Source organism: Lampetra fluviatilis, chromosome 9 (genome assembly GCF_964198595.1).
Source record: "Lampetra fluviatilis chromosome 9, kcLamFluv1.1, whole genome shotgun sequence".
NCBI lineage: Eukaryota > Metazoa > Chordata > Hyperoartia > Petromyzontiformes > Petromyzontidae > Lampetra > Lampetra fluviatilis.
This window is the reverse complement of record NC_136283.1, coordinates 7,485,180-7,506,312: the sequence shown is the minus strand read 5'-3', so window position 1 is coordinate 7,506,312 and position 21,133 is coordinate 7,485,180. Positions and strand designations below refer to the sequence as shown.

The following is a 21,133-nucleotide window of genomic DNA, read 5'->3' as shown; positions in this document are numbered from 1 at the left end:
TATCGTACGATGTAATATCCATATTAATTATATCGTCAATTTTGTAATATATCGTTATAGTTGTTCATGTTATTCAACATTATTTTTTCCTGACAAAATATGGACCAAAAAACTGAACAAAAATATAAATAGCTATTATCCAATACATTGGGTGTGGGTGGTTACACGATCGTGGCAGATATGCGAAATTGTACTGTACTTAAATCAATTTAATCTCTTCATAAAGCAACAAAGATGAGAGATGTAACTACAAGCAATTTAATACTGCTTATATTTTCACTATATTGTAATTTTCCCACTTGCATGCAAAGATTACATCAACATTTACAGCAGGACTTTAAATATACACTACAAGATAGAGCATATAGTTCCTACCTTTAATCGAGAGGCTGTATGCCTTTTTACATGTGTTAAACATTTATCTTAACACAACTGAGCAACATTTAGTACGTGTTTTTTTGTTGTTGTTGCAGATTTTGCAATATGTAAGTAGGTTTTCGTATTTGTACTATATTGCTCTCCGTTGTGTGTTCGAGTTGGACCACACTTTTGGCATGATGTTCAAGAAGAAGCTTCCAACAACCCAAGAACACATCAGAGTGATACATATGCTGAAACTGTGACATTCACATGTGTGTTTTGTTTCACCACATGACAGTGTTTCAGATGGCACTACCAGAGCACGATGGCCTGCATTGTTAACTCCGAAATTGTTGTAACAATATGGACTTCGAGACATACAGTGGGTTGTGATGCAATATGAATTACAGTATTCACACTGATATGAGATAGGAAATAGTAGAAGATGCCTTTATATAACTTCTATATAGCCATAACATTTTGAGCACTTGTTCTCATCTCCAACTTTAATATCTTAATTAACATGTGCCACTTAACAGATCAAGATCACCAAGTATTCTGCTAATACAACTACATTAAATAAGATTTTGGGCTTCCAAACTTTATAGACTGCAATAAAGTAGATTTTTTTCGATCTAAAGCTTTCGTGACTGCAGGGATTCATCTTCTTGGTTCTTTCGGTAAAGTCACGTAGAAGGGAAATAATAAATAAAAATAAAATAATGTTTTATTTTTATTATTTTCCTTCTACCTGACTTTACCGAAAGAACCAAGAAAATAACCATGAGTTTTTCTGCTGAGGTTTTATTTAATGTTTACTGTATTTCAAAAACCTTACAACAGTCAATCGTTGTGATGAGATGTGGCTGAAATCTACATCACGGCTCTGATTACACAGACATGATCATCAACATACATTAAACTAAGGTTTCTTATACTCAACTATTGAATTTATGCAAATAATTGTAGTTGTGCTTTTTAATTGTGACTCGTATTGCATTTCATAATGGCTAGTTGGAGTACAGAGAAAGGAAAATACATCTACAGATATTTCAGAAAGATGATTCTTGTCCTCTGGTTGCCTTCAGAAATCCTCACCTTTAAGGAAAACACACGACTTGTCAATATGGAAATACATGTGTACAATTTAAAAGTATATTTTAAACAACAACATTTCAGTTATTACTGTACATTAAGGTGTGCTAATACAGTGATACCTCGGTTCACGAACGCTTCTGTTCACGAACAACTCGGTTCACGAACAGAAAAGTTCATAAAAATATGCTCCGGTTCACGAACTCCACTTCGGTTTACGAACAGGAGCCGCGGCCATTTTAATGCTATTTCCAGGCTGTCACGTGGTCGTGACTTCCTGTAGGAAGATCGTGGAGAGAAGAAGAGACACAGAAAGAAGTACTGTGAGTACTGTGAAGACACTTTCAGTGACTTTTAGCTTTTTGGTGTGCTTTTTAGCACATACAGTACTGTACTGTACAATACTGTACTTACTGTATTGTACAGTTCACCCGTTTGAGTGCTTACTGAAGTCATCTCAAGCAAGGTTAGTGTTCTCTCTTTATACATTACTATACTGTACAGTACTAATGTGTATTGTAATTTGTTTCATATTTTTGTGCTTCAAAAACCAAAAAAAAATGTCAGAACGGATTAACCGGATTTACATTGAACCCTATGGGAAAATGTGCCTCGGTTCACGACCAATTCGGTTCACGACCAGAGTCAGTTCACGAATTAAGTTCGTGAACCGAGGTATCACTGTATACTTACTACTATATTTCCATAATGATTATTAAAATGAGTATTTTAAACTATGAGTGGTCATAACGTATACTACATATATAATTTTAAAAAATATAGTAAAAATGTTACCTTACCATCTGTAGATCCGTTTTTATTTCCCGATTTAACCATTTCCGGGGGCATTTTGATAGACATTTTTGGGGGCCTTGGTTGAATTCTTATCCAAGGATCCCACTTTTTTCATAATGACATCCACCTTGGAGAACAAGGTGCTGATTGACTGCTCGAGGTTATCGACATTTTGCATCAGTCTGTAGAGCAAGTGGCACAAACACATTTGTCATTTATATGCTATTCATGTGATGTATTAGTGGGGTATAGAAACTATCCATCATCTTGCATGCTACCTGTTTACATGCAAAGAATATTGGCAATCCCATTTGTATTATTTATTCATTGAAATATCATTGCAGCTAAATAAACGCTATTTGAAAGATTGTTCTTCACCTTTTATAAACAGTATATAAAGTACTATGGTATGAAAGAGCAGTGGTTAACGTACTACATTATAAATCCGCTATTACAAACATAAGTGGAAATCATAAATTAACCGCTATTGGGTCCCCGCAATTCATGAACCCAAGCTGACCAGTGTGGTGAAGTATGGTCAAACAACTCCCACAACCAACATGGCATTGACATGTTTTCCTTACAATAAATAATGAATGCTTGCTAATTGCCATCGTAATATAAACATTCCAGCATTGAGCATTTGTGACTACAGTACTGTACAGTCACAATAAGACAGAAACCGGTCTACAATGGTGTTCTGTCTTCTCTCTCAGTCATTTAAACATTTTTTATGGCGATTTAAGACAAGAGAACCACAATGCAGTTGTTAAGGAACTGCTGATGGTTTCTGGGTTATACACAAATGCGGAGTGCATTTCGTAACACAATTTAGTTTGTCATGCAGCTCGACAGCATTTGTTGTGATTAATTTACATTGGCTGTTGTAATTAGACCCCCTCAAATATGACGTCACAAAGCTCTGCCCCCCCCCAAAAAAAAAAACATGCTTCAAATCGCTTTAAACTATTGTCTTTGTGGTGCGTATTTAATGTGGCGCTGCACTCTGATGTTGTAGGAGAAAACATTTATTAAAAAGTCTATTTAATTAAGTAGAACGTGTTGTCTATATTTATTTAAACTTGCGCATTTTTATGTGACGTCACATTTCTCAAACCCCCACCCCCTCGTCACACATCGTCACAAATGTCTGACCCCCCCCCCGCCCTAGGTGCGTGACGTCATTTATGGACGGCCCCTTATGTAACCTTAGTGTAGTGAACACTCACCAGCCAATATCATCTGTTGTAAAAACACATTTCAACTTGAAACGAATAAAACAATGTTGATTGTCTTCCCTCACCCTACACAACTTAATTTATTAACATACCTCCAGGCTATTTATATCCCATCCCCAAATTATTATAATCATGCTTTAGTGATCACCTTCGTTTATTTTTCACACGGATTCTATTTTTGCCACACCTGTCCATTTTCCCTAATACTCACACTAACCGATTACTATGTTGACACTACATTATTGTACACGATCCATCCTTGTAAAAAAAAATTTTTTAATCAGGAGCAGAAATGTTTAGAAAATTTATCCACGTAAATCAATTGAATTTTGTAATAACGTCTCATTCCATTCAAAAAGTGAGAATACTGATGTAAAATATTCAATTATTTGTCTTGTATCACACATATCATGGCCGTTGGTGATTATTCATCATCCTTCAAGACCTACAGATATAAACTCTTTTAGACTTCATAAAAAAACTAAGAAAATGCTAACAAATCCGGGGTGTGCACCTTCTGGGGTGGGGGGGCGGCTTTTTGTAGTTGTAAGCATAGTCCAGACCATAATTATGCCAACTATCTACACCCCAGAACACCATTACAATGTTCATGAGTGATGCAATCCCACACTCACTATTGGTTACGTCTCTAAGATCACCTAGCATGGGCAGTGAAGACAATGATTGTGCGTACCCTTTGAACTCTTGCGAAGACACATCGACGCTGTCTTTCTCCTCGTCTGTCATGTCCACCTGTTTGTTTGCCTGCAGCACAAAACCAGGTGTTAAGTTACAGCAATGGGGGATTGCGTGCAAATTGAAAAACACGTGGACAAGAGTGATGCGGTCTACAATACATATCAAATGTTGCATATCCTTCAACCAAGCTTCGTTTGATGCCATGTAGTTGCTGCTGGCAATAGTGTACGAAAGTTGAGAGTAACAGAGTAAACAAAAAGCACGTATGAATGAGGATCATTGTACTGTATTACTGTCATTGGATTTCCAATAATTTTGTTTCGGAGCAGGTGCAAAAAGAGGTTAGAGGTACCTTTTGGTTTTTAAGTTCGTCTTTCATGAGTTTCATCTCATTTGAGTCCAGCACAGAGTTCTTGTCTTTATCGAACTTGGCAAAAGCTGCCTCGATCTCTTCGTCGCTGTGTCCCAGGCTGCTCGTGAAGGAGAGAACAAAAGAGAGCCAACACCAAAACATTCTAGATTTGAAGCTTTCGTGACTGCAAGGATTCATACTCTTAGTTTTTTTCGGTAAAGTCACGTAGGTAAAAAAAATTAAATTAAAATTAATAAAAATAAAATAATAAAAATCACGACGTTCTGGAGACAACACAAGTCTCCGTCATCAGGTGGGACCGTCACAGCCAGATTTGCTGTACCTTGATACAGCTGTTGCCTCCGAAACGTCATGATTTTATTATTTTATTTTTATTAATTTTAATTGAATTTTTTTTACCTACGTGACTTTACCGAAAAAACTAAGAGTACCAAAACAAGCCTTTGCTCTGATGAACAACCATTGCGTCGTGATCGTTTCATTGCTCAATGTCCCCACGGTCGAGGCTACACACACTTGGGGTGACGGCGCCTTTGCAATTGCGGTTCCTAAACCCTGGAACTCGTTGCCCTTCGAGGTCACGACTTGTGAGACACTGCACATCTTCAAGTCTCCACTAAAAACATGGCCCTTTCTCTTTCGTTATTGTCCATGCATTGCACCCTGAGGTTGATTGTTTAAGGGCGCTTTATACATTTAAATTATTATTAAACTGATGACGAATGTAATACGTTCCTTAATTGATGAATAAAACGTGTAACAGAAGTACTGCACATATATAGTATCAATGTAATACACATGTCAAGGTTCATCCATTGCATTATTAATTTGTATTCTTACGTTCACAATAAACGCATCAATGTGTGAACATGAGAATAATTTCCAATGTATGATATACGTAGATTATATGCTCACGTTACATTTAGGCTAATGGAAAAAAACAAGCATCCGCTAAGAAAATAAATACCAAAAATATCCATAAACTACATTAAAACGAGACCAAATAGAATGAGTTTGTGACCCCTAATGTTGATAATATAATTCATGGAATTGCTGTGTGGGTGAATTGATACATGCCTGTAATATATGCACATTCATGTATTAGTATAGCGTGGGGATTAGTATAACGTGGGGATGCCCGAGTTATTGTAGAAGTGACGCAATTGGTAATTAATGTCTGCATAATTAACGATACACTGTATTCAAATTAACCGGTTTGGCTCATTTGCAATGTGAAACTAGACGCTATTTGATCCACAGTGTAACATCAAGTGGGTCACCACAGACGGTGCAGCAAGTGCAAACTGACCGTTTCAGCTTTTGTCTCCAGTCGCCGTAATTGATCTTTTGGCTGGAGGCATCCAGCACGCTTATCATGTCCACGATGTTTCCCCGATTTTTGCCCAGCTTCATCCGTATGTCAAGGTAGACCTGCAACATGGCATTACCCGCTCATTTTATGTGCTGTCGAGTTGACAACGTTAAAGCCTGGCATCCACTTACCATCTCACGAAGTTGTCCAAATAACAAATGCATTTTAAATATAATAATCCTCTGCTGAATAATGGGCTCGACGTGCCTTTCATTCCCTGGGGTTTTGCCATATCACACCACACGCTGGTCAGTGTGGGTTGGTGAGACGAGATCTCACTACCCACTGATGGTAGTTAATTGTGGCCAGGAATCAAACTGAAGTTGTCAGGTTGATGTTACAGAGCACTAACCCACGACCGTCACTGTTTCACCCCTTACCAATTATACAGCATGTTTATTTCTAAGTTGTAATTTTTTACATTTTTTTATGAGTGTAAAAAATAATTTCAACATTTCATTCAATCAAAATGATATCACATGAATATAACATCAGCGTGTACTAGTCAAATAACACTTGTGGCCCCATGGGTTGAAGTTCTAAGATTCTAAAAGTAAAGTTAAATGTGAAACTTTTGTGTATGTAGCTTAATTGCATTCTAAAAATATTTCTCAACATCCCATAACAAAAACAACTCGATTACTATTTTTTTAATGTCGGCTTTCGCGGCCATTAAAAAAAACTCACGTAATAAAAAACTCAGAACATCTCGTAAATATAATAAAAGTTATTAAGCTGAACCCTAATGATATTCTCGTAAGTTTTGATGTGACTTCTCTGTTCACAAGTCAATTAAATTACTCGATACTCTGGTATTAACACAGGTTTAGCCAAATATATCCCACGACTAGCTGAACACTATCTAAAGAACAGCTATTTCTTGTGGAAAGGTGATTTATATAAACAAAAGGAAGGAGCAGCAATGGGCTCTCCTTTGTCTCCTGTGATTGCGAATTTGTACGTGGAAGATTTTGAAGCAAAAAACCTCAGGCACATTTAAACCCTCTGCTTGGTTTAGATATATGGATGACACGCTGATGGTCTGGCCACACGGCAAAGATACACTTAACGAATTGCTAAATCATCTCAACTCGCAAAACCCATCCATCCAGTTCACTATGGAAGTAGAAGCTGACAGAACTCTACCATTTCTGGATATTCTGCTCAGACGCGGCCGAAATGGTAAAATAACACGGCGTTTACCGAAAGAAAATGCACATTGACGCCTATCTGAATGCAGTCACACCATCACCTCGCACATAAATCCTCTCATCAAGACGCTCATACGTCAGGCTAAGAAAGTGTCAGAACGTGATAGTCTGAGAAGTAAAATTAAACACGCTAAAGCAGCGCTGCAATTGAACGGTTACAATAATGCACAAATGAACAGGGTACTGAATGCCAAAACCAAATCAAATAACACGACAGTTGAAACTGACCAGGTAATTAAAACGATTAAAATACCGTACTTTGCGGGAGTAATTGATAAACTAGCCAGATTTTTGGAAAAACAAAACATCTGAGTCAGATTTGGTACGGTGGATAAAATACAGAAACTAATATCTGGTACTAAAGATGCATTACCGAAGTTATCAACAAGTGTGTACCAGATTAATTGCACCTGTGGAAAATACTTTGTTTGGCAGACAACAAGGATACTCAATTGATTTTGATAATGTTGAAGATCTGTGCAAAACTAGTTACTAATGGCCAAGACGAATTAGATAATCTATCGTAATTTATAAAAAAAAATGTTTTAACCGTTTGAATAGCTACAGGTTTGGTGCTGCTTGGAAGCGAGTCATTAAATTATACATTGTTTAAATGCATGCCTATACATGTCACCATACATCAACGGGAATTACGTACGTGTACGCAGATAATAGCAGGTACTGCTATTTGATTGCACGCAAGACAAAATGTGCATGCACAATGTGCGTTGTTTACCATATTAATAACCCAACCGGCAATGGATACCCATTGTAATTTATATACATTCATTAATCTCCCCCCCTCGCACGTGAAGGGCTCACAAGTGACGTCATCACAGCTATCCCTCGAAGGAATGAAACAGGAGGATTTCTCCACAAATCTGGCTGTCGCCTGATGAAGCTAATTGTAATTACTGGCGAAACGTCGTACTCAGATTGTAAATGTTGTGGATTTGCTCTCCAACACACCGGTGTGCTGTACTAGTGACGAATTGGCATGTTCTGTTGACGTGACAAACCTTAATAATTGGCTATGTCGGGTGGTGGCGGGTTTAACGACACATTTATATTTATATGATCTAACCCAAAAAACGTATATTATTGATAATTTGCTTATATTTTGAAACAATTGCACATTACTGAGTCATTGGAATAAACCTTTAGAATTGAGCACTGTACAGCACAGTTGCGAAAACCTATGCAGTGGTATTACCTCCTTTGGAATTGTTGGGACTTTCCATCGATTCGGCGATAAGTTTCACCATTTAGCTGCAACTGAAGAATGTAAAACCCAGGCCACACTAAAACTTAATTCGTGTTGCCCCACGTTTAGGAAACACTCACCTTCTTAAAGTAGCCACCCACGTCAAACTCATTCTCCTTCTCCGCAAGTTCATTCTTCACCTCTGCATAGGTGTCATTGATGATGGCCAGAAACATGTTCTTTGGTTACAAAAAAGAAACATATTTAGTCACATGGTCAGATATTAACTTACGTTTTAGCACTATATTTATCCTCCACTAGATTAACGCCTACCCACTATGTGTCACTCAAGGGGGTTGTTTGACCATACCTCAACACACTGGGCAGTTCTGATTGTTGAAGGGGTTGTGGCAGAGCTAGGACAGGTTTAGATATCACTTGCCAACGATATGAACCATGGCTGAGAACTGAGCTCAGGTTTGCTGGGTTCACTGCGCAGTGCACAGACTATTATATTGCACCACCTCTCTAATCTGTGTTGGGGTTGCACCGTGTGTTGTTCGGTATAACAACCAACATTATGCTCCTCTTGCTGGCAGCTTCTTCAGGAAGTTCGTTTTTTTTTCATTACAATTAAATTCCCGAAGAAACTCCTGGCATGCGCAGAATAACGTTGGACATCATGCTGAACAATACGCAGCACAACCCATAGACACATCAGAGAGCTGTACAGCACAACTACGAAAACCTAAACAGCACTGCGCCTTCGCTCCCCATACATAACTGCTCACGTATCAAGTCCTAAAACTTCACAGAGCATGCACAAATCACATTTAGAAATTGGTTATAGCACTCACCAGGAGCACGAAAAAGACGACAAACACATAGGTGGTGAAGTAGAGCGGGCCCAGCACTCGATTGGCATTTTCAATGGCGTTAAAATCAAAGTCACCCAGGATGATGCGGAACTGTGTGAAACTGTGAAAGCATCAGTAAACTGTGTAAATAAAAACATCATATGCCTATCTGCATGTCTCTCTATGCTGATAATTATGTCATCGTCATCATTACTCATGATATTCATCATTCCCACCACAGTCACAATGAGCATCACCACTGTAAAATAGTAATCATTCCTACCACCATCACTGTAATCACCACCAAACATTATTTTCACCACCATCAGCAGTATCAGTGACATAATCATCACCACTACTCGCATCGCTGTAATCACCACCTTCATCATTATCATCAATATTTGCACCACTATCACAACCAGCATGAAGGGAAGTATCATCTTTCTCATAATGCTAATGTATCGCAATTCATCATCTCCTCCGCCGCATTGGCCCTCCCTCTCAAACGCCACCACCAAAAGGTGAATGTAACCCGCCTGTCACACACCACTCGTTCGAGTGCAGTCTCCGCTAGCTCAGTCTCGGCTGACTATGAGCCGGAGAGAATGTGTTCACTTAAGACGTACATGCAGTTGCTGAATGTGCTGAAGTCCTCCACTTGAGTGCCGAAGAGAAGGTAGCCGAGCTGCGCATAGGCGAAGAAGATGATGAAGAACATGATGGCAAAGCCCAGGACGTCCTTGGCGCAGCGAGCCAGCGTGGAGGAGAGCTGCGTCATCGTCTTGTTGAAGCTCACGTACTTGAAAAACTAAAAAGAGCACACACAATGTAATAATGCTCGACATGTTGAAATGTCAAGTATTTTTTAAAGAGCAATTCTATTACAGTGGGGTTTTTGTACAATTATTAGTAATTGCACGGAGACGACAAGACCTCCAACGTGTCATGCCATATCTGAGAACAGTTTTACCCCTGAGATTGTTATCCCAATTTATATCTGTCACACACAGGCCATAAACCCAGAGCCTCGGAAATACCGAGCCACCCAGACACCTCCCAAGTCGTTAATATTAGGTTTACTTTTAATCTCAAAATGTCACCTTGATCCAGCAGAAGAAAACATTGACTGCCACCATGTTGTTGTACTGCGTCTGCCAAAATGCCAGGAACTGAAAGTTGCCGTATCGATTGGGTTCATCCAGCAGCGCCTTGAGCAGCTTGTTCACAGTCACCGTGCGGTACACATTGAAGATGATGGCCACCACCGACAGCTGCGAAACAAAAAAACAAACAAAAAGCGATTCACCAATAGCCCTAGTTAAATGTATCACATTTCACGTTTTGGTGACAATTATTTTCGCCTAATCTATTTTGTTTAACCTGTATTCACACAACATGGGACTTTTATTGCCATTATGAAAGTATAAGAATAGGTTTGAGCCTTTCTGGCAATAAAACCAAATAAAAACCTTTTGTAAGGAATCATGTCTGCATTAACCACACATACTTGTAGTGAACACGCAATCAAAAACATGCTCTCGTAATAAATGCATTGTCTCTGAAACTGATTGGTTTATACCAGAGGCTGCCTTCTTTAGGGCCTAGTCTCAACCAGTCTTAGACCAGAGAATGCCAAAAGGCGAACAGCTGTTTGCATGTTTCAACACAAGTAGTTTTGGTCTATGCAGACTGGACTCCTTGCAAAAGGTTTTTGTTTGGTGTTTGAACATCTTAACACCTGCTTTATTGCCAGAAAGGGTAACACCTATTCTTATACTGTATTTACACATTGAATATATTTGGACCACCAATTTGTTCATAGCATTTATTCATCTTAACAGTGTTAGCATTTTTTGTACTTTTAGTAATGGCAGTAAATAATCAGTACATGTGCAATGACATCGCTGAATGTCAACATGCTGGGTGCAGTGCCGGCCCTAGAGGGGCACGGCATGCGATGTAGCGACATCGCGAATACCACAGAGGTCTGGGTGTAGTACCGGCCGTAGAGGGGCCCGGTGAGCGCTGAATGATAGCGCTAGATGGCACCACGCTTTGCGTGCAGTGCCGACCCTACAGGACAGGGTGGGTAGGTGCCGGCCGAGGGATGAGGTTACTCGAGGCCATGGCACTCTGGTTGACCCAGGAGGACACGTGACCAGTTAAGTCTACAAAGGGGCGCCAAGTGGGGGCTAGGGGTGGTCACGTGATTGGGACCCAGATCCTTCCCGAGGATTCTGGAAGGTGGACGTGGCCAAGAGCGGAGCCAGACACGCCGCAGAGAATATCAGCCGGGTCCCGAGAGGGACCGGGGATGTTCATCCTGGAAGAAACCTTCGTCTACGTTCTCCGTTCAACGAGTCTCCAACACGTGGACCCGGACCGAAGCTGTTGTTCCCGGTCCATAGTAGCAGTTACGTTGTAGCTAATTACGTTGTAATTAGTGTAGTTAGCCTGGTGGTCACCACCATAGGTTGTTATTCTGTTAAGGGGAAAGTTACCCCGTGTGTTGGAGTTGAATAAATGTGTTGCCTCCAAGTCTACATCTGCGACTCGGTTGAACCCATTACATTCGTGCAATTCAATGCTAGGACATCCAATTATATAAATAATCAGTTACTCTACAGATTATTGGTTCCATTACTCAACTGGTCAGATAACATAAGTGCAGTGGAGCAAAAAAAATCACTTCTGTTCCCACATGTGCCAGTGGATGGGAGGTGATGGGCAGGCTTAGTGATGTCATAGGTATCATTAGTCACATCATGCTGGGCGTGGCTTATCGGGGGTTGCCTGCCTTCAAGAGGTAGAATGTCAGGGCGGCTGCAATTCTTTTAAGGGGCCAGAGTAATTGACTACAAAACAAGTAGTCAATTACAATTTTTGGTCGATGAATCACCTTAACTAGTCGTGTCATCTCTGCTTGTCTATTTTTAATGTGTCCTACGCGCAGACCACACCCTACCATGATGACCAGGAGGTCCAGGCAGTTCCAAACCGACTTGAAGTAGGCAAACTTGTGGATGCTCAGCTCGAGGATCTCCTCCACGATGTAGTAGAGGATGAAACAGCAAAAGATGGCCTCGCAGGCCAGGATAAAGTAGTCGGAGCCGGTGACATAGCGGATGAGCTTCACGGTGTAAATCTGTGAGGATGGCACGGCCCCTCCTGTGGGAGGGAACTCCACGAGCAGCCTGCCCATAAACAAGACAACCACAGCCCTCCATCAGATGCCGCAGTGGTGAAATATTAACTCCCTCGCCGGGTATGCAGGAGGTGGTGGGTTCCATCCCCATGAAGATGAAGGCAATTCTAACAATTAGTTAAAGCATATTTAGTTAATTCGGTAGCATTATCCATGCAGTGGTATAATAAAATGCAATGGAAAACTTAGTTCAGTGTTACTGCTGGATCACATTCACAATTTTTTTTGTCTGACATTCAAATTCTGTAAAAATCACCCTGAAAATCGCATCAGATATTGGAAGCTAAGCAGCGTTCAGCCGAGTTTGAACCTGGATAGATCACCCCCCTCTAATGTGTGGGTTTTCTCTAGGTACCGTGGTTTCCTCACGCATGTAACTCATTGATTGAATTGGTCTAACACCCTAATGGAGGAGACTTGGTGAAACTTTCCTGGGTAAATAATTATGTTATTGTATGACTGTGTTAATTTAGAGATTGTGTGTTTTTATATAAAGTATACACTCAATCAAAGTCAAGCACTATCTTTATCTAAAGAACGAATTCAACAGCCAGAAAAATAAACGTGCAAGTCAGAAACAAATTGGAGCATATGCACATGGGTATCTTCAACAGCAACAAATAAATAGAAATCCCAGGATGCTTTGCATGTATGACACAATTATTCTGCATATTCTTTGGTTCTTTCGGTAAAGTCACGTAGATAGAAAAATGATAATAAAAATAAAGTGAATAAAAAAATAATTAAAAAATACAAATAATAAAAAACAAAAAACACTCATGTAGACTGTAGCCTGGTTCTTAATCGGAGTGAGTATACTGGCAGTCTATAAGTGTACTGGCAGTCTACATTATGGACTGCCAGTGCACTCACTCCAGTTAAGATACAGGCTACAGTCTACATTAGTGCTTATTTATTTAATATTATTTTATTTTTATTCACTTTATTTTCATGATTATTTTTCTATCTACGTGACTTCACCGAAAGAACAAAAGAATATTAATTCCTGCAGTGACGAAAGTTTTAAGTCAAAATGTAATTATTCTGTAGTTTACAAATTCTGCCCATTGCAGGGAGACGGATGATCAACACAAGCCCCTCAGGTACAAATGGCAGCACTAGGCAGCAATGGCGATACTGTCCTGATGAGTCATAAGAAAGGTGAAAATTGTATGCAGTTGCTTTTGTTATTCTTCTGTTACTTAAATTAACAAAAAATGCCATAACCTCGGCTCTTTTGAGATGATGGCTACCACAAGGCCATGTGCAGAATATCCGAAGGAATGGTGATTGATGTTATATTCTTCTGTGTATTCAATATATTTAATTGAAGACAGTATGCGTATGTTACCTGATGACTGAGAAGAGGTTGATGTTACCGTTGTAAGAGGAGAAGTCAATTAATATGGCACGGGTGCCTCGGTCCAGCCACTATTTAAAAAATAACAAATCATCGGACAAGTTTACTGAAACGAAACTCATGGGACAACAAATGCAGAATTCGCAGTATTAACATCAGTGTGCAGACCAAAAACACATCATTAAACAGCCCACACAACATTAAATAGGTGTAAACATGTATATCTGTAAAACATCACATCCCTGCACTCTGAATCAAAATGTATGTACCTATGAAAAATTGTACTTTATGGATTTTTAGACGTTAAATGTGGAAAGAACCAACTGTATTTTCCCAAGCTTGTGATACAAGCACATGCAAAATGATGAAATAGAGAAGTGAACAAGGGCGGAATGGGGTGCTTTTGAAAAACTTTATTTGATCATGAAATGAGAGTATCCCCGAGATGATGACAGCCACGGAGATGAAGTGATGGGGTCAGCTCGCGCAGGCTCAAGATGGATTGTGGCAATGCAGAGCTTTGTTGGTTTACAATGGTGTGGGGAAGCTTTCACCCAGCAATGGAGAGAACATGGCTGATTATTAGTTTAACACGTAGGCTTTCGCGACCAATATTATTCATAATAAAGGGTTTTGGGTTAGATCGCGTAAGTATAAATGTGTCGTAACCCTCCGCCACCCGACACAGCCAGTAAGGTTTGTCACGTAAACAACGCGCCGATCAGTTACTACTTCAGCCCACCGGTGTGTTGAAGAGTAACATTTTTACATTTTGTGGATTTACTCTCGAAAACACTGGTGGGCTGATGTAGTAACTAATTGGCGAATTGTTTACATGACAAACCTTACCGGCTGTGTCGGGGGGTGGAGGGTTACGACACATTTATACTTACGCGATCTACCCCAAACAACTTTATTATGAATGGCTGATAATGATAAGCGTTTTACATTCCATGAAGTAAAACGGTTACTCCACTCCATCTAAAACAGCCTATGAATGCATAAATATCTTTGTCAGAAGTAGTCTGGATGAACGACACTAGACCTGTTTGTCGAAGAGGTCCTGCAAGATGGTGGCACTCTCAGATTTGCTCCGGGTCAGGTCCAGGTAGTAACCTCCGCCGCTGTAGGTCGCCAGCAGCCCCCAGTGCGAGGAGCCATTCATCTCCGAGCTGGTAGAGTACTTCCACCTGCCATGCAAATTACAGTACTCGTGATGTGACCACGTCTAGCCTGGCGTTGGCTTTCCACACTCTGCGAGCCACCACGTTCGTACCAATGCACCGTGGCTAAAAGCATCAACATGCATTTTCACGTCATCAAATGGCACAGACTGATTTAAATAAGTCTCATGGGGAATAAAAACCTGAATAAAATGGGCAATATTTTATAGATTTTATATTTATATTTAAATTTGGTCATGAATTATAACAACACTGTTATCATTGCAGCTGGGGCATTGCTTATTAGGGCAGCAGAATCCCGATCGTGAGTCAGTGAGTTCAAATCATCCCTTTCATTCCTCTGGGATCTGAAGGTCAAGTGCGGTAGCCCTGTGGAGGCAGAGGCACACAATTCCAACCACTCGTTCAAGATCATCATTCGGAGTAGACAACTTTGTTCGAGCAATCTACATGTGTCCGCAAAACAGTTTTGCCGAACCCACTTGGTCCCATTGCTAAAAGCTGCGGCCGCAGGGCTCCACTCACGGGGTGCCGGTGGCCGGGCCGAAGGAGGCCTTGTCCTCGGCGTCCTCGGAGTAGGCGGCGTAGCAGCCCTGCACGTCCTTCTGGAAGTCGGCGTGCACCGTGCACGAGTCGTTGCGCACCTTGAGCTGGCGCATGCGCGGGACGCCCAGCAGGAAGTTCTCGTAGTAGATGAACGACTGATTTTCCACGAGCGGCACGTCGTTGTACCACTTATCCCAGTAGAGGCCGTTGAGGACTGGGCCCTGTACCACCTGAGGCAGTAGAAGTTGACATACAAAGGACAGCAATGGCTGGTACTGCACATAACGATTGCTTTGCTCATATTTATCTTTAGCACTGCATTTTAGAGGTGTCTTTGTTAGGTCCTTCAATAATTTTCCTGTAATTCGTTACCATCGGTTGTCAGAATTAATATGTTTGCAGAAAATATTAGATGGTTACATATTTCAATATCTGTGCTCATGTTTTTATTTCTCAAAGCCAAGTTTGATTTTTAAAAAAACATCTTCTGGTGTAATTTTGTAAAAGACTACAGTATACAGACCAAAAATAAATTTGGATCAATAAAAACTGGTTCATTCATTCGATATTTTACAAACCAAGGCTTTCATTTACAAAAAGGTAGAGAGAAAGTATGAAAACATGTATTGAAATTGGAACAGCTACACTAAAATTGGATAAAAGAGTACACACATTCCAAATTAGAAGGGGATGTAGACAATTCCATATGCTCTCACCTCATGCACATGGTGCCATGAGATATACATGAAACAGTCAAAAATACTTTGAGCATAAGATATTGTACTTAAAATACACATGATCACTATTTTTTAATAACATGTGTGTTAAGAAGCCTCAGTATGTCTGAATGACGTAATAAGCATATCATTGTTTAGTGTGTATTATATTGAAGAAAAAAAGACATTTATTTGTAGGTGTAAATAAATGTTTAGGACTCTACCGCAGCCCACTTGTAACCACCGATTGTTAACATCTCGTATTCACGATGTGTCAACTGAGTGCATACCCGCGCTCAGTGATACAATTTAGCGGGATCGGTCCGGAAACTATTTTGGCCACACCACATTAAACTCACTTTATTATTTGGTCATTAGTCTGTGGTGGTGTGTGGCAATATAGGCCACAATAACATAGGGCTATTATGGATGTACTCTCGTGGTAGTAGTGTCTTACACCTATAATCCCTACCTCAAGCCAGCCGAGCAGCATTACGAACAATATCAAGAAATTAAGCCCTGCCCATGCTACGTAAGAAATATGTTTTTTTTTTTTATAAAATGCTGTAGCAATGCTATCCATATGCATTCCCACCGTCGCCAGTACCTTCCAGAAGTCATCAAAGGTGAAGATGGAATTAAAGTTGACACTGTCATTGGGTGAGACCGTGTTCTGCAGAAAAAGGTTGTCCATTGCCAGGGTGTACTTATACATGAGGTCGCTGGTCATGCCAAATGTCACTGGGGAGAGAATGGTGGTAGAGTAAATGATGCACATGGGCATGTTAACAAAACTATGTGCAACAGCAAAACAAATACATTATTTAACGAGACTTTAGAGCAGCAAATCAGCTTAGCAATATGGAAAATAACAATCAGTCCCAGAACATATATTAACATATATTAATCAGTAGAGCGAATACAAGTAGATGTACTTGCCCAAGGGCTTGTAAGCATTTTAAAGTGGTTGTATTATATTAGGTGGTGATTGTGGAGTTTTGATGAATGTGTCCACTACGTTTATCTTGCACAATAAAATGATGCAGTTTGCATGCTTGTGAAAAATTCCACTTTCAATATTTATGAATTCTACAAGCATTCAATTTAGATCAAAATGCTGCCTTTGATCAAATTAACTGAAAAAATAAAAACCTCTCATCTAATGCAGAATTCATGGTGTATAATATCAGTATAAAATGTGTGTTGCTTAGCATGTATTAATCTTGAAAATGTATTTACACCCAAATTAGCTCTACATGTCATCCGAAGTTAGGCTTATTTTTTTGTATATTTAACTATCGCCAGTTACGTTTTCCGCAGAATTAACCTTTTTGTCTTGTTTGATTAAACACGTTTAAGATATTTATGGACCTGTTGAATGAATATTAAAATATAAAACGCTGGCACCTAAGCACCCTAGTAATACAAACACAACATTTAAATTTGTTATTAAAGCTATGGCAGATATTTTTTAGTTTTTTTGCAACGTTTTAGTATATGACAAGACAGAATTCCTTTAAATTACTGTAAATAACTGCAATATATATAAAAATGTGTTTGTTGATGTGTTCCCCAAGGCACCTGACCCTACATATGCCAACGAATTTAATTTTTGAGCTAAAAGGTCATGTTTTGTGACATTAAAACAAAGCACTGCTGGTAATAAAATAGCAGCGCCAATGTATAAAAACTCTACCATTATGTTTGTGAATCATTTAGGTAGGTCTGTGTTTTGTGATAATATGCCACAGGACATTGCAACCAAAGATAAGGTTCAACACGTCAACAAGCAGTGACATATCTGCTATAATGGAACAATGTGCAATATTTGACTGGGCTCTGTACAAGCCCTGTTGCTGGGATCAGATAACTGCTCATTGTGTTCTGACACAGCCCATTTATGTATGTGACACCCTATCCCAAGCACACACATTTCAACCTTACGTTTAGTTTGTGAACAAAGAGAAAACAAGTATAGGTTCTATTTATTGCTCAGACAATAGCCGTAGCCATGGGCACACTTGCCGTACATGCTCTTGTGGTCCTACTGTATGATTTAAATAGTGCCCCTGGTTTAGGGTTCAGGAATCGAGTCAAGCTCGGTGGAGTAACATTCATAATTCACGGAGTGCTTGACAGAGTGGGGATTAGACCAAAGTTATATATCCCAACAGTTTGTTGATCTTAATTATATATGTAAACTGTTGCATGTACTATAAACAACACGATTTGCTTCCTCATTTCCCCGGCTATATTAAAACAATCCACACGCATCTAGTCCAATCATTGAACATGTTTATGTTATTTAAAAAGGTCAAGTAATCTACTTTCATTCGCCATTACCTACGAATGGCTTAGGGCCTTCATTTTAGCATTGTGAAGCTACCTCTTCAAATTTGCGATAGCTCATTAATTATGACCCCAAAAGAATTGTGCTTGATGTCAAGTGGCTCTCTTGCACCTATTGATCTGTGTTAGAACATAAGCATCGGGTCTGGACTTACGGATGATGAGGTTAATTAGGAAGGCGATGTAGACAAAAAGCTCGCGCAAAGTCGTCTTCACATACTTGTCGCGGTCGGTTATGTCCTCCGTCAGCCTGGTCCCCCATAGCCCTGCCACAGAAACACTCAACTCAACAACGCCAGGGGCTGTACTACTGGCAGTGAATATTTCACAGTGGTTATCAGTCAGATGACAGAGAGAGAGAGACCCATGCAGTTCGCCACATCCCCACACTTCACCACGGACCAAAGGAGGTCCATCAGCTGTCCCACACGCATACGGGAACTGTCCTGGTATTTAGGATCTCACTGACCGACCAGCATTACGTACAAAGATGGTTATTTGTCCTCTCACTTATTATCATCTCACTTGATACAGCTATCGTGGCTGTGACGGTTCCACCTGAAGACGGAAGCTTGTGTTGCCTCCGAAACGTCGTGATTTTTATTTTATATTTATTTTACTTTTTTTAATTTTAATTTTTCACCTACGTGACTTTACCGAAAAAACCTCTGTATCGCGTTAATTCTAGAATTTCTCTTACTTGATACAGCTATCGTGCTGTGACGGTTCCACCTGAAGACGGAAGCTTGTGTTGCCTCCGAAACGTCGTGATTTTTATTTTATATTTATTTTACTTTTTTAATTTTAATTTTTCACCTATGTGACTTTACCGGGAAAAAACCTAAGAATATGGTTATTTGTGCCAATTAAAACGTGGCACGTGTAACACGGTGGCGCTCCATTGTGAGCAGCAGAGGACAGCGCAGCAAATTTCACTGTGCTGTACAGTACTCTGCTGACATGTCTATGCTCCTCCACCTTCAGCAACGCGCACTGACCTGGACGGGGTGCAGGATGGTCAATTAACCCCCACGACTGACACGGTGTGAAGAGGTCCTCATCCAGCAATTGATTGGTAAAGGGTACTGGATTCATACTTTTTAACTTATTTATGAAATTCGTAACTGTAAATATGAATAACGTAAGCACAGCAGCACACCACGCAAGCTGGCACACAAATACGATCTCAACACGTGTCAATCACCCATAATAATAGGTTGTTGGGGTTCAATCAATGAGCTATGTATTCAACCCAAATGAATACGATTCGCGATACAACTGCAATACCAAAAGCAGGCTGCAGTTGAAAAAAAACGGAACAGCACTGTGATAGTCATGATCCATTCACAATTGATCATCTCGTTCCAAATACAGATCACGACCAAGTGAAGAGACATTTGTCCACTCACTCAACAAATGCCCCTTGCCACTCCTATTATACGTCTCATCATTGCAGCGATATAAACATCTGTGTGTATAACGTTTATAACGAGCATTTACACAAAACACAATCCAATCGTTAAGCAACGGTATTGTACATAACCATCTCCCAGAGTAATGTTTTACTCTGGGGAAAAAAGAATCATTTTTAAAACATCAATGGATCATGGCTATTTGTTTAGAACGGTTTGTTAATTGCATGCATATTCCTATTTTTAAAGCAAACGATATTGGGGGATGGTTGTGGGGACAAGCACACGAGCAACAATAACTGCAAGTAAACGACGATTTGCAAAACACAGACGATACGATTATCACACGATATATATATCGTGGTTATCGCCCGATTATGGGGAGCGGTGGTGTAGCGGTCAGCGCTGACCGTTACGGACCCAGTAACTCGAGTTCAATTCTCGCTCACGGCCAACAAATACCGTTGACGATTATCCCAACCCTAGGTCAACTCAGCCTCAAGATGAGTACCCTGGTGCGGTGTGTAAACACCGCCACCGGGGAGACAAAGGCGGCCTGGTGTGGTGTTGGCACACCCCACCCCCTTCACAGGTTGCTACGGCACTTGACCTTGGGCTATGCGGGGGGGGATCTCGTTTCGTCTCCGCGCCGATTACCCACCGCGCAAGACGTTTTTGTGGGACTTCTTTGGCTCGTCGCTCTGTTCCTTCTCCGCCTTGTGCAGGCCACCCTCCGGGATCTCCTCGTACACTGCGCTCGCCGAGTCCAGGTAGGAACCCGGGAGCGGTTCCCCCTTGGGGTGCCCGCCCGGACCGGGAGCCCCCCTCGATTCCGCGGTGCTGTGGCTCACAGAGCGCACACTGCCACCTCCCAGCTTCCCGCCCGAGAGGGCATCGTCGATGACTGTCGATCCAAGGCGTTGGCCGCTTTCACCGTGCTGCATGGCTGGCTTTCTCTCTCTCTCTCGACAAGTCTAACCGACCGCGAGAAAGACAAAAACAAACAAACAACCACAGGTACGATAAGGTTATGCCGAAAGTGTTGTTGTTGTTGTTGGTGGTAAACTTGAGCAGATGTCCTGCGTGGGATTCGCGGAGCTGTGCTCAATGCGCAAGGCGTGGACCACAGACACACACACACGGTGAGAAGAAGAGGG

At 40.6% G+C, this 21,133-nt stretch overlaps 1 protein-coding gene across 1 annotated transcript; it reads right to left on the bottom strand.

Annotated features, from left to right (window-relative positions):
- Positions 1 to 1,245: 1,245 nt before the first annotated feature.
- Positions 1,246 to 20,920, bottom strand: LOC144934065 (polycystin-2-like protein 1). Its single transcript, XM_078859438.1, has 16 exons — positions 20,638 to 20,920; positions 18,720 to 18,830; positions 16,823 to 16,956; positions 15,479 to 15,729; positions 14,815 to 14,959; positions 13,761 to 13,840; positions 12,170 to 12,398; positions 10,305 to 10,475; positions 9,831 to 10,012; positions 9,205 to 9,325; positions 8,488 to 8,586; positions 5,870 to 5,991; positions 4,540 to 4,657; positions 4,183 to 4,253; positions 2,256 to 2,432; positions 1,246 to 1,458 (listed from the first exon to the last, which is right to left on the bottom strand). Exons 1-15 carry the CDS (start codon positions 20,918 to 20,920, stop codon positions 2,285 to 2,287), a joined length of 2,265 nt encoding a protein of 754 aa, XP_078715564.1. The 3' UTR covers positions 1,246 to 1,458; positions 2,256 to 2,284.
- Between the last annotated feature and the right edge of the window lie 213 nt (positions 20,921 to 21,133).

Excerpts from the sequence above, each read along its gene's own strand:
- LOC144934065 (XM_078859438.1), bottom strand. The coding sequence starts at position 20,920 with ATGCAGCACGGTGAAAGCGGCCAACGCCTTGGATCGACAGTCATCGAC. Across the intron at positions 13,841-14,814 it reads AGGACCTCTTCGACAAACAG|TGGCTGGACCGAGGCACCCG; the intron begins GTCTAGTGTCGT and ends TTTTTTAAATAG. Across the intron at positions 8,587-9,204 it reads TCGTCTTTTTCGTGCTCCTG|AACATGTTTCTGGCCATCAT; the intron begins GTGAGTGCTATA and ends TTGTAACCAAAG.